At 41.4% G+C, this 19,073-nt stretch overlaps 1 protein-coding gene across 1 annotated transcript in view; it reads right to left on the bottom strand.

Moving 5' to 3' along the window:
- LOC126474531 (gamma-aminobutyric acid receptor alpha-like) overlaps positions 1-19,073 on the bottom strand; it is a 192,281-nt gene that overhangs the window by 37,798 nt on the left and 135,410 nt on the right. Inside the window, exon 4 of the mRNA XM_050102002.1 lies at positions 3,944-4,026. Within this exon, the coding sequence (XP_049957959.1) occupies positions 3,944-4,026 (83 nt within the window). The remainder of the gene's footprint in view (positions 1-3,943; positions 4,027-19,073) is intronic.

Genomic DNA, 19,073 nt, shown 5'->3' with positions numbered 1-19,073 from the left:
TTTCCAGACGGTCAGAGTGGCCGAGCGGTTGTAGGCGCTACAGTCTGGAACCGCGCGACCGCTACGGTGGCAGGTTCGAATCTTGCCTGGGGCGTGGATGTGTGTGATGTCCTTAGGTTAGTTAGGTTTAAGTAGTTCTTTCTAGGCGACTGATGACCTCAGATGTTAAGTCCCATAGTGCTCAGAGCCATTTGAACTATTTTTTGCCAAGCTGAGGGAGCCTGTGAATCATTGAGTTATATCATTCTGTATGTGGTTTCACTAAGCTGATCATTAAATTAGATAATACAGTCAAATCAAGGAGCATCAGATGTATCAGAGAGAGTAGGAGGAGTCATATAAACTGACGAGTCCAGGAGGATTGCGAGCTCAAAGAGGATTCTATCATTCGGAAGTCCTTCAGAGATCATTCAGAGGTCACATTGTGGGACTGATTCAGAGGCGATTGGAACTTCATTCTGGGATGACTTGAAAGTTGCACATCGTTTCAAGAGATTCTCGTGCATCATGCTAAGTGATTTGATCGCTGTTTCGCTGTAAGTGTTCTGACTTTGACTTATGAAAGTATGTCAGCCTATTGTCGACTCAGTTTTCAGACTCTGAGAGGGATCCCTGCACTCATTACAGTGTCTATTGTCACTTTGTGACTCCTACTTTTTCATTCCATGTCAGATGGTCTTTCTTACAGTCCAATGCTTGAATTTTTAGCCAGCCAACTGTCTTCTCCTTGTCTGACCTCAGCTTCTAGACGTAACACTAACACTAACATTGTCTCTGCCAGCTAAATACTGCAACAACGAAGGCAGTGAGAATGTTGAGGGTTGGTTGGTATCTGTACCTGGCGAACAATAGGTTCATTCGAGTAACTATCGAAACCAATTGTGACACCCGAATGCGTTCGATAGAGACATTCCCCTAGTTGCAGTGGGTCATAATTGGTCACAAGGTGTGCGAGTGCTGACCAGTGGATGGTCATGACTAGTCTCGACTGATACCTGAAATTTCTTCTGGTGATTGCAAAGCGTTTAATATCCTTGCTCCAAAGAGATAAGATCTAGCATTCGCATAGCTTTTCGTGTTCAGTCTCTTAGGCTTCTCGTTGAAGAAAAAAACTACAATGTTCCTACTAGCTTTTAAACGGATGGTACGTCTGAAACTTGTGAAAATGTAATACATCGTAGTGTTACTTTATTCAGTTAAGATATTTCTCAACAGAAATGTGTTGTGTACATAAATCCTGGGGTATGGAAATCAGACGGATCTCACATTCCCCTGTTAACGTCACTGTCAAAATGAATAATTTTTCCCTTTTCCCTACAACTGAAAAATCACAAGATCCGACAGTTGTGGGTGACATATTATAATCGGTGCTATAAATGACATGCACACATAAACTTGGCTCACATTAGAGGGGAGGTGACGTAGATAGCAATGCGCGTGCGATACTGTTACACATATATTAGTGAAGTTGAGATGCATATTAGAATCTTAACCACTGTTGGCGGTGACCACACAAAACACTATTTGGATGACTTAATGAGCACATTTAATACTCGGTTGTAAAGCAACAGACGTGTACATAAAAAATGAAACATTTGCTTAAAGTTTTGCTCAGCATTATAAATACACCACCACTGACTTACTTGCTATCAAACGCCTACCAGTGCAATGACAAAAGTTTTGAAAGACATGCAGCATACTGAGGTATGAATCTCACGACTTAAAACTGATTCTACACTACCTGTGGCTTTCTAAATAAAAAAAGCTTTCCCATATGAAATTAATTTATCTAAACTTGTCTGGAACACTTATATTAGTTAATAAATTAAGGAGGGATAGGAACACAGCAGTCAGTCACAATCCCACTGGCTTTTTGTTATTCTTGCTTATACAGTTTCAGCTGTAAATAGCATCTTCAGTACATTTGAGTGAGTTACCATCCAACAGAATTGCAGGAGTACCTGTCACCATATGAATTTACCGGTGTACAGACTCACAGAGGAGAGGGCACTTTTAATTGAAATTCGCTGCCTGGCGCCGCAGTGCCTGTTGCTTCGGACATACATGCATAAAACAATGGACTCGTTTGAGTCAAAGATCAGAGTCACAAGTGTTATAATGTAAGTCATATCAAAAGGCATTCTGTGCAGACAGAGGGTGCGATGTGGAAACAAGGACTAAATCTTAAGCAGTGGCAGAGAGGGCGGCACCACCAACCACTTTGACAGCCTGTATAGCACCACTAAAATTCAATGGCTGCTAGTGATTGGTGGAGATGGAGATGCAGAAAAGTTTTTAAAAAAATGTGCTGTTGTCTGACGTGATTTGTATTAAAGCACGAGGATTGATTGAAAAGTAATGCATTCACCTTCATAACTCTTCAACAGTTGACAGCATTGGTACGCGGCAGGTACTGGCTTGTTCAGTAGTCTCTTCTCTACAGCTCCAGTCGGCGGGAGGCCATAGCATTGAACGGTTGTGTTGTTACAGTGCAAAGTATGGAACCCTGCGCAGACGGTCGGTCAATGCGATTTAAGCAACGTGGAGTCATTGAATTCTTGACAGCAGAAGGTGTCACCCCAAAGGAGATTCATCAGAGAATGAAAGCAGTTTATGGTGATTGTGTTGATGTGAGTAGTACTGTGCGTCGTTGGGCGAGTAAGCTTAAAGATGTCGAGATGGGAACATCCGACCTGCGTGAAAAAGGGTTGGACGTCCTGTAACAGCAACCACCGAGTTTCACAAGCAAAATGTTGACAGATTGATTCAGTACGATCGTCGTATCACTCAGAGAGAAACTGCAAGCACAATCGGCATTTTACAAAAACGTGTGGGTCACATTATTGCTTTGCTTGGCTATCGGAAGATCTGTGCACAAGGCGACGCCTTTCTCCATTCAATTCTGACAGAAGACGAAACGTGGGTACAACATTACGACCCGGAGACGAAACGTCACTCTACGGAATATCGACACAAAGACTCTCCCCACAAAAAGAAGCACAAGGCGCAGCCCTCAGCTGGAAAAATCATGGCCACAGTGTTCTGGGACGCAGATGGTGTTATCCATGTTGATTTCCTTGATCGTTGAACAACAATAAATTCAGAGCGTTACATCACAACGCTGCCAACTCTGAAACGACGGCTAACAAGGGTCCAAAGGTAAAGGAAAATGTTTTTAGAAAGCATGACAATGCCAAACCACACACTTCACGCGCCACCATAGTAGAACTTCAGAGACTGTATCTCACCACCGTACGGCATCCTCAATACAGTCTAGATTTAGCACTGTCTGACTTCCATCTGTTCCCGATAATGAAAGACGGTCTGTGGGGACATCATTAAGCCTCTGATGAAGACGTTGAGAGAACTGTGTGACTGTGGTTGCGGAAACAGTGTCGACTTCTTCCGTGACGGCTTCATAACACTTGTTCATCGTTGGCAGAAATGTATCCAATTGGCTGGTGATTATGTGGAATTATTAAAATATTTCCACACAAACCCAACTAACGAAGGTGGAGGCATTACTTTTTATTCAACCCCCGTAAATTCTTTCGTTTTTTGTGTACACATTGAACATGAATCTCTTACCAGCAGACGCACTTAACTAAGTATTCATTGGCCACCATAAATTGATTAAACTTTTTCATAAATCATCCCCATGACAATTTACGACCACGACAGTGCAGAAAAGTGAGAGTTTAAATGCCTCAAAGATCATGGGAAATGCGGTTAAGCAAGATAAACCTACCTTCTCATGAGTGTATGCAGACTATGAGGATGAAACTGCAGGAGACAGACAGCTTTTAACTACTAACAATGGTGGTCAGGAACTACATGACATTCTGGATTCTAAAGACAGTAACGTGCACACATTATTTTAAAACAGTTCAAACGTTTATTGAAGTTTGTTTCTTAACGATAATACTATTTTCAATATACTTACAGCTGCCAAGGATAAGAGGGCAAGATTGTCTGTCCATAGGGAAGTTCCTTAGTTCCATCGGACATTTAGCTTTGATAGTCAGTCTGAAAATAGAAATACGTCTGCGTAAGACAACAGAAGAATTAAAAAACTTTTTCTGCGCAAATTTTTTTAGACATCATTTCTTCTTACAAACATCTATTACATTGAAAATGATCATAAATAGCCTCATAGCACAATAGCATGGATCATGATCATTGTTACATTCTCGCAGGTGTCATACTCATAGAAGAAGCCACGAAACTTTATTAAATCCACTTACCATCTCAATCACTCTTTAAAAGATCTGAATTTATGTTTTGATTTCCAATCGGTTTCATTTTTAGGCCGCTGACCAGCCAGAAAGTGTTTGAAATCACTAATTCGATGTTATAATTGTTAAAAATCGTGACCTGGTAGTAGTCTCCAAAGATTTATCTGTGGTAGATATCCTCCAGGCTTAGGAACATTTTGAAAATACTAACTAATGCCTGGTCTCTGCTGTACACTGCACAATTTAATGCACTTACAACCGCCTTTAACCTTATTGGGCTGTTCTATCACTTCCACGAAATTCATAAACAAGATAAACATATGCATGTAGCTCGGGAAAAATGTGTTTTTCACTTGAGTAGGCTTGTTGGCCTATTGGTGCTCTGATAATGGCACTGAGCTCTGTTCTTAAGTCTGCATCCAAACAATGGCCAACACCTGCTAATACGAGGCGCGTTTTTAAAGTCGGTAATGTTCCGAAATTCCGCCGCTGCAGCGCAGCGGTAGGCATTTGGCGCATGCGCGCTGTGAACTGCACCCTGTTGGCAAGCCACAGACGCCACTACGTAATTATTTAGCGTATTTCAGTTTGCTTGTATATGAAACGCCTCCTCCGACTGAGTATCCAATCGACTGTGAAGTCCACGCGGTCATTCGTTTTGATCAGTGAAGTGTATGGAAAAACATTATGAGCGATAGGATGGTACGGAAATGGGTGGAGTTTTTAAAGATGACTGTACAAATGTGGGTGATGAGGAAAGACATGGGTGACATTCAGTCATTATTGACGATTTAGTGGAGAAATTGATGAAAAAGTGAGAGAGAACAGAAGCCTTACCATTTCGATGTTATGTGATTAGTTTCCTCAAATATCAAGAAAAGTGCTCTATACAATTGTTGCACAACGAGTAAATTATCGAAAGTTATGCTCACGCTGTTTAGCCAGTTCTCTGACTTTCCCAGAGTGGTGCAGTGAGAAAGGTGACGGGTTTTTAAGCCAAACTGTCACATGTGACGAAACATGGGTGGCTTATGTTACGCATGAATCAAAGTACCAGTTTCGGCATTCAACATTACCCAAGAATGTGAAGTTCAAGCAAACAGTTTCAGCCCGGAAAATGATGTGTACTGTTTTCTGCGACAGAAAGGGGGTATTGCTTGTGGATGTTTTGCTTTGTGGTGACACAATAAATTCTACGATGTAATATGAGACCTCAAAAATACTGCACCGTGCGATCCAGAACAAAAAGGCTGAGTAAGGGAATCGTTTTGCTTCATGACAACGCCCGTCAATACGCGACCAATCGAACTCAAGAGCTGATCAGATCATTCGGCTGGGAATAACTAGATCGCCCTCCAGACAACCCCGATCTAGCGCCCAGTGACTACCACGTGCCTCTACCTTCCAAGAAGCATCTGTGTGGTCAGCACCACAACGACGATGATGTCAAAATTACCATGTTCCAGTGGTTGCCTAATCAGGTGGCAGGTTTCTATGATGATGGTATTCAAACACTGGTTGTGCGATCCGCGAAGTGCCTTAATATTGGTGGGAATTATGTAGAACAGTAGATTAAAGTATAAGCTCTCACCTAAAAGTAAAATTGCTAATAAACGTCTATTTTTTTGTTTTAAAATGGTATTTCCTTAAAAAACACACGTTGTGCCTCCTATATGTGCATAATTTCAAAGAGTCCAACGTCTTACCCATTATGTCAGTTCCCTCAGTCTCATCTAACAATAGTGGCAGTGAAACTTCCTGGTAGATTAAAACTGTGTGCCCGACCGAGACTCGAACTCGGGACCTTTGCCTTTCGCGGGCAAGTGCTCTACCGGAGACGAGTTACTGGCAGAAGTAAAGCTGTGAGTACCGGGCGTGAGTCGTGCTTCGGTAGCTCAGTTGGTAGAGCACTTGCCCGCGAAAGGCAAAGGTCCCGAGTTCGAGTCTCGGTCGGGCACACAGTTTTAATCTGCCAGGAAGTTTCATATCAGCGCACACTCCGCTGCAGAGTGAAAATTTCATTCTGGAATAGTGGCAGTGTTGTAAAATTAACGACAATCAAAAACTGAAAAGAATTAATTCTTAACTGACGATGACTGGAGAATACTCAAACGAGAAACTCCTACTTTCATGAAATATGGGATACGAGATCTCCAGACAAAAGATTAGTTTCCTCATCAAAACAGCACACTGTTTAGTTGGAGTGCTATATATGGTACATAATTGGTACCATGTAGTCATACGACCCTCCGCTACTTACACAGGTCAAGGCATTTAAGCCGAGTGTATGTGCCAGTCGATTGTATAGAGTCAGAACAGCAAGATGGATCGACATGAAAACGTGATAAAATGAGAGAAATGAGCTATTGTGTATGGACACGTGCATGATCGCGTCGTGGAGTAAGGTGCTTATGTATTAATGCGAACTGTACAACTGGGTGTACCACTCGGAGCCATGTAATATGACGGATGAACAATGATTGTAAAAAGATCCTGATGGGTAGGAACTGGAGACAAATGTTACTGTCATGTCAATGACAGTCGGTTTGAAATCCGACAGGATGTAGGTCCATCTCAAACAGCTTCTGCGTTAACAGTGAGCAAGGATCAGCATGCGGTGGACATTTGTAGTCAGATACGCCAGAAAGGCCATCGCCCGCAGGGGCACACAAAAGAGAACATCGTCAGTGAATCATACAATGCAGAAATTGGGCAGTAGCGGAATGGAGACGACTGGTGTGGTCGGAAAAGTCGCAATTTTGCTTATTTTTCAAAATATGCAAGGCATTACGAGCGCACACAGTCCAATAAGGAGTTTAACCCAAAATGCGTCAATAGAGTAGTTCAGGACAGAGGTGGTTCTATGGTTTTTTTCGTACCATGACTTGGCTCCATTCATTCAAGTTACTGAGGACATGAACTACGAAGTTTATTTCAACGTCATCGGTAACGAAGTATTGCCACTGGTTTGACGTTATCATGATGAGTATGCTGTGGACACTCCTTTCTTCCAAGAAGACAACATCTGTATTTACAGGGCTACATGTGTACGTCTCTTGTGAACGAACACTTGGGCACTTTAACGCACTTCAACTGGCCCGTTAAATCACCAAGCCTCAGTCCCATTTCCAGGGACCTCCAGCTCCTTTCTGGCCAGGCATCTCTCCCACCTTCACCCTTTTATCCCTTTCTCAGTTCCACTTGCTTCTGTCTGCTTTCTTGATTCTCGAGAATAACAGGGATCTTTGGGATTTGTTTTTTATGTCCTTTCTCACTGGGGACTATTCGCGGCTTGACACACAAAGGTCTGAGGAACCCATGACTTCATAGTTTGGTCCTTGTAATCCCATCAAGCCATTCAACTTAATCCCATAGAAAATAAAAGGGACTATTTGGATCAGTGGATGAAACGTAGCAGTCAACATCCCTGCAGTTTGCTAGCTCTCTGGGATCCAGTCATCAATGAGTGATTTTTATCTAAAGACGGTATACCTGAATAAACTTAAGAACTCTGTTCCTCTCCATATTTTGGTAATTATCAAGTTTTGAGGCGGTGTTACACAGCATTAGTGTGATGATTCTCCAGATGATTATTATGCTGTCCAGTGAGATATTTTGCCTAAGTATGGACACAAAAATTAATTAGGATTTAATAAACGGACCATTCCTCGAATTTGTGACATTTGGCAGCGTTCCGCCATCGTGAAAGTGATGAGTGTGAAATTTCCATATTTACATACTGTGAAGCATTGAGTAAAAGTTGAATACGCGAAATCTCTTCTAACTGTAATCTAGTGTCTGCTATCATATAAGGGAGGGGGGCGGGGAGAGGGACAAAAATGTGGAAACACCACAAACGCAACACATTACTATGCCTAATTCGACGTCAGAAAACTGTCGACATTCAAAACAGTTCGCAGTCGTCTCGGAATGGACATATACAGGTCCTATAAGGGTTCCAAGGGAAGTTGTACCATGCTTCCTGCAGAGTAGCGGCAAGTTCAGGCAACGATGATGGAAGTGAATAGCGATCCCTCATCTCCAAAGAAGACCAAAACGGCTTAATAATATTGAGGCCTGGCAACTTTTGTCGCCATGGAAGATGAGACAATTCATCCTCCCGTCCACAAAACCTGTCCTGGACGATGCGAGCTCTGTGAACGGGGCCCTGTCTTCTTGAAACACTGATTCACCACTGGGGAACAAACAATGTAATGTGGTATGGACCTGATCAGCCAAAATGGTCACATAATCCTTGGCAGTAGTGTGACATCCGAAGAGGAACCACAATATGGCGCCCAAGTCGTCACCGAAGCCTCACCACGTTTCGCTCTTGGGATGAAAAGTCGGCCAGAATTCGGAAACAAGACTCACCCATTGCTCCATAGTCCAGGTTTTATGGCTTCGGCACCAAGGGTTCCTGTTACGGGCATTTGCGTCACTGATGAGTGCTTTTGGAATTCCAGTTCGACCTGCGGTTCCCTGCTACTGGAGCTCCCTTCGTGTTGCTTTGTTGCTGACAGGATTCGCGAGTGCGATATTCAGTTCTGCTGTGATTTTTGCAGCTGTCGTCCACTTTTTTTTGTCACAGTCCTCTTCTATGACTGTCCGTCACGATCACTCAACACCCACTTTCGTCCCCGTCGTAAGTTAGCGGATGATGTTTTCTCGCTTTCGCTGTACGCGGTGTAAATATTCGATGCTGTGCCTCTTGAACACTTCGGCTACTTTGTTTACTGAAGCATCCACAATACGTGCCCAACGGCTTTCCCACGTTCGAATTCACTTAGCCCCGACATAATGCACTCACAACTACACAGAACACTGGTCTTGTCACGACTGACACCTGCAACGTATTGATGACATCACCCAGGTGCCTTTCGATAAAATAGCGCATCCTGCAGGCTTGGCTGGAATCTGTGTTTACGTTCAAGCTCGCATTTCTCGTGATGCTTCCATATTTTTGTTCAACTCCTGCACTTTCGTTGCACCTTATGGAAAAAATGAAGACGATGTGTTACTTGACCGAATATTAAGCATTATGTATAGTGATCGTAACCAGGCGGACGCAGGGAGAGGGGGAATCTGTGCTCGCTTTATGCTAGGTAATCGCTTAGTGAGAAGAGTGTGTAGCGGATGAATACTTAAAAACCTGCTAACGCGGCCGCTTCTCGAGTGCGTAGTGCAATCGATTATTCAGGTCGTCGGCCGGCTGGAGGACCGCTACGAGTGGCTGTGCCGTCGCCTCCGCCGCCTCCGCCGCCGCCGCCCCCACACAGCGAAGAGCCTCCAGCACAACGCCAGACGTTACCGTCCCGAAAATCGCGGTATCACTTAAAGTACGATTTTCAGTTAACGCTGAGGTATAGCTACTGGCCTCGTAGCGTCAGGAACAACCAGACGTGACCTCAGATCTCGGCTGGTAGTGACAGAGAAATCTGACGGCACAGCGGTGCGTCACGGCCACCCAGTGTCGTCAAGTCTTACCTCCGTGCGACAGAGTCGTGGTGTCATTTTTCTACATTGCAATGCTCGTCTAAACATGGCACGTATTGCTATGAATAGTCTGTGTGATTCTGAGGTACTCCCATGTTTAGCAAGATCTCCAGATCGTTCCCAGTGGAATATATGTGGATCCAACTCGGACTTTAAATCTGTCCCAGTTCATCCAAGATATGAAGCATCAGCTACAATGCTTGTGGGCCAGCTTTTTGAAGCCCTTTCCAGCCGAATCGATGCACGCATCCTGGCTAGTGGGAGAGCAACGCCGTGCAGATAAGTGACCTCTTACTGCCAAGTTCTTTGTAAATTTTACTAGGTTTTGTAATAACTGAAACGTGACCACATACTCTCTCAACCAGTGAACCTTCATTTTGTTTCCCTTTCCTCGACCCACCCTCATTTATGGATATGTATCATAAATGTTACTCTCATGGCTGGTTCGGTCAGACGAACTTGTAAATACCATTCGGTAAATTTTAAATCACGTAACAGCGGGGTTGCCAACCTCTCGGCGAGTGGGTCGAACACCCGCGCAATTTGGTGTAACATTTCACTAATGAATGGCACCTCAGTTGTTTGCTGTAGTTCCGCTGACGAAGTGTCAAGACGTGACCATGCGCTTTAAACGCAGAAATCCTACAGTGTAGTGTCCGCTTGTGCCGTCTGCACAGCAGCGGGGAACTGTGGCTGCTTGCTAGCCACATTATCTCTGATAGCCTATCGATAATCCGAGTTCCCTTCCGAAAAGCTAGTTAGTTTTATGTTCCACGGATCATTCGCACGATAAATCGTAATGATGTCCGACGAGTCATTTTGCATTCAGACTGCAGATTAATTTCTAAATATGGCTACATGCTGAGCATTTACAAATTTTTTAATGATTATTATTAAATAAACAGATCTGAGCTAGTAATTCTTGCCCACCACCTTTCATAACTTAACAAAAACAGAAATTTTCTACGGAGTAGAAGGAGCTGCCAAGAAAAAACTTTTTCGGTTTGTTTCCAAATTTTACTTTGTTGTCTGTCAGACGTTTTATATCACTGAGTAAACGATTAAAAATTTTGGTAGCTGCGTTTTGCACACTCTTTTGAGCTAAAAATAATCTTAATGTGGAATGATGAATGACATTCTTTTCTTTTGGTATCGTAATTATTAACATCATTGTTCTTTTCAACTGTTGTGGATTTCTTACGACAAATTCGATGAGGGAATAATTATATTGTAAGGCAGTAGTCAAAATGTGATCGTGGGTGAGCACTACATAACATTCTTACAGCCCGTTTTTGAGGGATGAATATTTTCTTCCTTAAAGAAGGGTCACGCCAGAACATTATTCCATATGGCATTATTGATGAAAATATGCAAAACTCCCCAAGATCTGCAATGATTCTAAGCGCAAATGTAGCGGAACTAAGTTGTTTTATGAGCCCCAAAATGTGTTGTTTCCAGTGTAATTAATTCTGAAGTTTCCATCCCATTTATTATTTCTTCAGCATGTGTTACACTTTTCATTGGTGTAGTACCCATAGATGTGCAGAACTGAATATGCGTGTGTTTTTAAAATTGAGAGTGAGACCATTAGCAGAAAACCAGTCAACGACATTTTTAAAAAAGATTTCTTCTGTTCCTCTATGTATTCTTGGATTGATCACAGTACTAGTGTCATCTGCAAAGCGAAACAATTCTGCTTGTTGCATATTAGACGAAAATTCATACTTATGTAAGGAAAAATAGCGAACCTAAGATTGAGCCGTGGGGAACCCCATACGTGATTTCTCTCTAGTCACAATACTAACGCCAGACTACATACTACTAAGTACAACTTTCTGCATTCGTTGGGTTTGATATGATATTATCCAAGTTTGGCTACACCATCAATTCCATATAACGTCAATTTATCTCGGAGAAAACTGTTATTCACACAGTCAAATGCCTTAGATAGGTCGCAGAAAATATCGCCTAGCGCTATTTTGTTATTTAATGCTTTCGGACACAAGGTGATCTACAAAACTACCATCCCATATATGTGACAACTGCTTGTTGTAGAGTCGTAGAAGATACTCTGAGCTCAAACGTAACGAGATATCTCGAACAGAATTACCTCCCCCTTGACTACCAATATGGATACTTGAGAGATTTATCATGCCAGACTTGACTTGTGCTGTTGTAACATCCTGAAAGTTATGAATCAAGTCATTCGAACGGATGCAATATTTCCTGACTTCCGAAAAGTATTTGTCAAAGTGCTACATAAACGTTTATTAGTAAAAGTAAGATCAGACGGGGGTATCAAATGAAATATCCGACTGGTCTGAGAATTCCTTCTTGGTTAGGAGGACGCAACATGTTCTCTTTGATGGAAAGTCATCGATAGATGTAGAATTAACTTCCGTCCGTATTGTGTCTTACAGTTGACGCTTTCCTGCTTCCCCTATATGGGATATAAATCTTCGATGTGAAGCGTCTTGAAACATCAAAAGCTTCGGTCACTTTCGTTACAGAAGCACCATAAGAGCACCAGCAGTTTGCCGAAGTTTGAATTGACTTAGCTCCGACGTAATAAAATAATTACTGACCACGACTGAACACAGGTGCCCTTCGTGGCCAAATACTACAGCGAGACCTGCAAGTATGGCTAGCATCTGTACTTGTGTTCAGGCATCCATTTTTTATGTGTTTCCACATTTTTGTCCAACTCCAATGTATTGCCATTTAAAAAGGGTTGATAGTATAGATTTTGTTACATACTGTCGAGAGCTGTCTCAAAATCTACGAATTCCTGACACCAGACACATGGGAGTAGTAAAATTTTTGAACTTTCCTGTACATGAGGAGAATGATACTGAGTAATTTACGGCTGAGTCCAATATTTTAATACTTTCGACAGCTCTGTCAAATCCTGTTTCTCGATCGCTATTCTTTCGCATCAGTGACAATGATTAAGTGACGCTGGTATGAAAGGATTTCACAAAATCTCTCATGCGTCATACCGGATAAGGCCACTTTAGGTGCGATCAAAATGCCTGTTGTTGCAAAGAACGTAAAAGAAAATAGATAAAGGTGTCATTCCCGTTTAACATTGTCTTAATGCTCCTATCGCTCTTAAGAAGACATATTTTCTTCTGATTATCTGCTACTTGTACATCGTTCGAAGTGCTATGTAGTGACACCTTGAAGTATTGAGAATAAATGCTGTGAAGTTATATAAATGCTGTGAGGTTATATAGGATGTTACATAACGAATGGCCATTTTCAGGGATATGAGAGGAACGATCATTCGAAGCAAGAAAGGTCAGTAAAAATGGCATCTAAAATGCATACCTTAAGAGCTATGAGCACTTGTTCAGTAGAAGGGGTGTGTTTCACTGTAGCGAGGATGAACAAGTACTCGTACCTCTTAAAGTATGCACATTAGAGCCCATGCTTACAGGACTTTTTTTCTTGCTTAGTCTATACCTCCACCTCTCATAATATGGAAAGCAAAGAGCTTGCAGTAGAAGAGATTTATTTCACAGTGCCGAAGATGAAGAAGTGTTCACAGCTCTCAGCTACAGCTTTCAGAGGCTACGTCTACTACAGTTGCTTGCTTCGAAAGATCGTTTCTGTCATATCTCTGAATACTGATCATTCATCCTGCGACACACTGTATAATCAAGATACTTCTGATTACTTACAGGTCGTAAGAGACATCATCATACTCACTGGACGATTTTGTGATAAATGAAATTTTTCACAACACATTAATTGAGACGGAGAAAACAAGCCTTGCGTAAATGATAAGATTAATTACGATACACACAAGACAGTTGAGATTAATTGCCTAATTTAAGAATACGTTTTTTATTTATGTTTAATGTTATTCGTCGACTATACATCATCTTGATCTTCTGCCTACCGATTAAAAGTTATTAATGTCGTGTAACGATAAGCAGACTGTACTATAGCCCAGTTAAGAAGTGGAGCAATACTACTGTGTCACAGTAACTAAAACGCAAGTAAATCCATGCCGTCAGAAACGTATGAGAACTTAAAAAAATTAAATACTGTATTTCTTTTGTAGAAACAACAATAACAATTAGCTGTTCAGAAATATAGCTGCCATTATTATAAACGAGCGGATGAAGTAACCAAACATTAATTATTCCATATAATATATGAATTTTCTTTTGCCTGACCCTGTGTAACCACAGGGTAATATTTTCCCTCTGTTACTCAGATGTCATTATTTTGATGTGGGAGTTTAATAAGTCCTGTGTAAGTGGTCAGTCACAGCAAACGTTGTCTTCCCGTTATGCCTCGGTCGGTACCCTAACAAAAACGGTAATAGTTTGCACTTGTGTGCAGCAACATCTTATAATACCATTTGGAAAGCCCTCTCGATGTCCGCAATTTATTAGAGTAGCGTAATAAAGTGTTTTAGATCCAGAAATATTTTCAGACTGAAATGCAGGTCCTTAATTTTTTCCTTAACAGCTGAGCCCATAGTAATAGCTCGTCTTCCTTCCATTCAGGAAATTTATGGCGCAAGCTATACAACGATTTACAATTTTCTGAAATAATATTGAAACGAAATATTGAAGAAACTGTTGCTAGGACCAGAGAGCTCTTTTTCCCCTCCAATGTTAGGTGCCTCTGGTATAATCAGTCACAAGTGAGTTTACGTTTAAAACACTTCACCACCATTTCATGAGCGTATGAGCCAGCGGCAGTATACATGGAATGACTGCAAAGGCTGTTAGGGTTCTGATGTATACTGTCATTGTTCGCCGCCCCTTATCATAAGCAGTAAGTTTTTTAACCTAGATGTGGCACAATTCTGGCTGATAAGCAGGTACATAAGTTATAGCTCCTGAACTTTCTCACGTCTCGTTACTCACGACAAACTGTCTCTTGAAAACAAGTGTAAGCTGTAAAGGAAGGCAGGTAGTAAACAATATCTACAATAACCAAGAGAGAACAATAAGAAGGGAAAATATGAAAGAAGTGCTTGAATAAGAAAGGATAGAAGTCAGGGATGCAGTCCATCGCCCCAACTATTCAATCTGCACATCGAAGAAGGAATGACGTAAGTAAAAGAAAATTACAGGAGTGGGGTTATTCAAAGTGAAAGGATATCTGTGAAAAGATTCGCTGGTAAAGGAAAAGACAACTAGGAAAGAAGAGGAATTGAAGCTGTTGCGTGATCCTAGCAACTGAATATGAAAATAAAAAAATTAAAAAAATAAAATGGTGGTTTCAGGCAGAAACCACGGGCACTCAAAGGGAAATAGCGGAAAATGTAAATGGTCGAACGGGGGCTAAGACCTCCATAATTCAGAATACAAGCCCAGCGTATTATCACTAAGCCAACTGGCTCAGTAGAAGCTGACAGATGTGGAAGCTACGTGAGTTGCACATGCGAAGCAGATGTCGAACATCTGGACCGCATCAGCAGTCTTTCGTAAGTATCCGAGCGTAATTTAAGATCTGAGTCAACCGCCTAATAATATTTTACAAATATTGCAGCTGAAATGGCAAGAGAGAATTTCCCGGCGTTATTCACAGACGGTGTGTTTTCAGATGTCCAAAAGCCAATGACATTTGCATTTGAAGTACGTATTTGGACGATCGGAGTGAAGACACTCTCGCCAGTTCTTATGAACACTCATGACATTTCGTGCAACTGTTTCAGCGTCATGATCGGCCTCATCTTAACGCGGCTGTTAGGGTCGTTAACATGGGGCTGGAGTGGGCACTGCTGGCAGAGGGCATAGGTCACATTGTGCCAGCTGAGTCTGTCAGTAGATTGGGTTTCTCTAGGCATGGCCTGTACCTCAATAGGTACGGGAGGGGGAGGCTGACAAAGCTTATAGGTGGCATTGTAGTGGGGGGTGGCAGCATCATTCATGGAAAAATTCCTGTAGTAGCTGCTGTTAGAGCTGCATCTTTTTTTAGAGTTAAGTCAGCTTATAGGTATACCTGCTTAAAGTAAGTCCCTCTAAGGACTCACCTTCAGAGGACGTCATGTTTCCAAGTAGAAAACGAATTAGGATATTTCATCAAAATATGATGTATTAGAGATAAAGTTAGTGAACTGCTTACAGACGTTGACTCTGAAATTATTGGTATGTCGGATCACTTAAATAATTTAACAATTCAGAGGCTTCCTTTACCAGAACACAGATTAGCCCGCTGTTTTTCAAGGAGTTCTTTGCGGGGTGGGGAAGTGGCTATGTACGTAAAAAACATTATTCCATTTGAGTCCATAGACCTGTCACGGCACTGCACTGAACAGATATTTGAATGTTGTGCAGGGGCAGTTGAATTTAATGAAACTAAACTCCTAATTTTTGTTGTTTATGGGTCGCCTAATTCTGACTTCAGAGCATTTCTGCTCAAGATAGAGAGGGTTCTTGATTCACTTAATAAGAAAGTACCAGAAATTAGTTATATGTGGTGACTTCAATATTAATTTTGTATGTGATTGTGGAAGAAAGAGGACGTTGGAAGATCACCTCTATTCATATGATCTGATGCAGATTGTGTTTTTTCCAACTACGTTGCAGGGGAATAGTAGCAAAGCCATGACAATATTTTTATTCATTGTTCATTACTAGATTGGCATTCTGTAAAAGGATGAATGACCTTTCAGACCATGATGCACAACTTTTAACACTAAAAGGCTTTTATACTCAAACAAATGTCATATATAATTACTAACTATGTAGGATAGTTAATCGAACGGCAATAGAGAGTTTTTAAAACCTCGTCAAGGAACAACAGTGGCAGGATGTTTATAGTGCCGATAACACAGTTGACAAATATAATTCTTTCCTTAACACATTTCTCATGCTCTTTGAGAGTTGCTTTCCATTGGAACGTTCTAAACGGGGTACTAGCAGTAAAAGGCAGCCTGGCTGGCTGACTTGTGGCATCAGGATATCATGTAGAACAAGGTGGGATTTATATCAAAATGTTGGAAGCAGTCACAATCAAGCTACAGCTGCCCACTACAAACAGTATTGTAAGGTGCTTAAAAATGATATTAGGAAGGCAAAGAGTATGTGATGCGCAAACAAAATAGCTAATTCAGAGGGTAAAATTAAAACCATGTGGTCAGTTGTGAAGGAAGTATCTGGTCAGTAGCACAAGGTCGACGACATAAAGTCAGATCGTAGTAAAAATATTTCTGTTACTGATAAATCAGATGTATGTACCGTATTTAACAATCATTTTCTGAGCATTGCTAGTGAATTAAATAAAAATTTAGTTTCTACAGGGAATTATATAACTCTCCTGGCAAAGGCATTTGCCAGGAGATTGATGTCTGAAATACTCCCCTGTGTTACAGACAAGAGGGCGATGGGTCATAATTAAATCATTGAAGACTAAGGACTCTCATGGATATGATGGAGTGCCTAGCAGAATATTGCACATGCACATGTTAGCCCTGTACTTAGCCATATTTATAATTTTTCGTTTAGGAATGGTGTGTTTCCTGAACGATCAAAGTACTCAGTAGTAAAGCCGCTTTATAAAAAGGGAGGATGGCTTTGATGTGGGGTCTGAGTGGGACGATCAAATGGGGGGTGCCTCAGGGATCAGTGTTATAGCCACTCTAGCTGCTTATTTATATAGTATTACGGGTAACTCTAAAATATTTCTGTTTGCTGATGATATAGCTTGATATTAAAAGATGTTGTGTCCAACACTTGCGCAGTTTTAAATTGTGCAGTTCATGACACAAGTTCTTGGCTTGTAGAAAATAAACTAACGCTAAAGCACAGTAAGACTTAGTTTTTACAATTTCTAACAAACAATTCAACAAAACCCGTCGTTTTAATTTCACAGAATGGGCATATGATTAGTGAAACTGAACAGTTCAAATTTCTAGATGTTCAAATAGACAGTAAACTGTCGTGGAAAGCCCACGTACGGGATCTTGTTCAGAGACTTAATGCGGCAATTGTTACTATTCGAACGGTGTCTGAAGTGATTGTTCGACACGAAAATTAGTCTACTTTGTTTATTTTCATACACTTATGTCGTATGGTATTTTGGGATAACTCTTCCATTTTAAAAGTATATGTTTGGTTCAGAAGCGAGCAGTTTGGGCAATAAGTGGTGTAAGTCCGCGAACCTCTTGTCGACCCCTGTTCCCTAGTCTGGGTACTTTGACATTGTCCTCTCGATGTACGTTGTATTCTTTACTGTCGTTTCTTGTTACCAATATTATTTTATTCCCAAGAATAAGCAGCTTTCACTCAGTTAATACTCGGCAGAAATCCAACCTGCATTTGGATTAGACTTCCTTATCTCTTGTGCAGAAGGTATGCAGTATACTGCTGCATCCATTTCTAATAAGCTACCACAAGAATTTAAAAATCTTGGCAGTAATTTACGCGCTTTCAAAACGAAACTGAAAAGTTTCCTCGTGAGTCACTCCGTCTATTCTGTTGAGGAGTTACTTGAAAAATTAAGCAGATTATATTGTTGACTGCGTTTACTTAAACTTATAGCTTGACTTTTCTGGGTTCATAAACATTTTATTTTTATCTGTTATTACTTTTGTGTCGTAATTTCATGTACTGACACGTTCCATGACCTTGGAGATTTGCTCCTCAATTTGGTCCTACAACTTGACGCATTAAAAAAAAAATCACTCATTGCACATTGCCAATAGATGAACGGGCAATTCGTCGTAATGACGTAGTTACACCGGAACTCAGAAACATAGTCAAAGAGAAACTCTCTTAATTTAACTCGCTGTAACACTGAGTTCTCAATCATCATTCCAGTACCGTTTGCTTTTGGGGGTATCTGTAACTGTACAAGGATATTGTCCTCGCTGTGGAGGAAGCCATCAAAATCTAAGAAAACTTGTGTATTGCTCGGTAATATATAAGGGGCGAACAAAAAGTTTTTGGTCAAAGGCCGTACAGTCCAGCATCGGTATCCTAATCAGGCAAAATCTACATGAGCACTGAGGCAATCATTCCACCTACGCACGAAACATCGTACGCTTCTGCGTGCAGAAATCCGGAACTTCGTACTGCACATCCTCATCAGACAGGAATCTTTGACCTTTCAAGGCTTGTTTTAAGAGATCGACGGAGTGATAATCGAATGGGGAGAAATCAGGATTATAGAATGGGTGCTCGAGTATATCCCACTCGATTGGCGTAATTACAGACTTTGCGGTATGGGGACATGCGTTATCATGAAGCAGCAGCATCCCATTTCCAAACAGGTGGTTTTCGACAGACAACCTGCCCCATTCTCATTCTTCATTCTACGATGGATGTCTACCGGTGTTTGTCCTTCGGCAGCTAAGAAAAGCATGACAGGCCGGCC

Source organism: Schistocerca serialis, chromosome 4 (assembly GCF_023864345.2).
Source record: "Schistocerca serialis cubense isolate TAMUIC-IGC-003099 chromosome 4, iqSchSeri2.2, whole genome shotgun sequence".
Taxonomy (NCBI): Eukaryota; Metazoa; Arthropoda; class Insecta; order Orthoptera; family Acrididae; genus Schistocerca; species Schistocerca serialis.
This window is presented reverse-complemented; position numbering and strand designations above follow the sequence as displayed.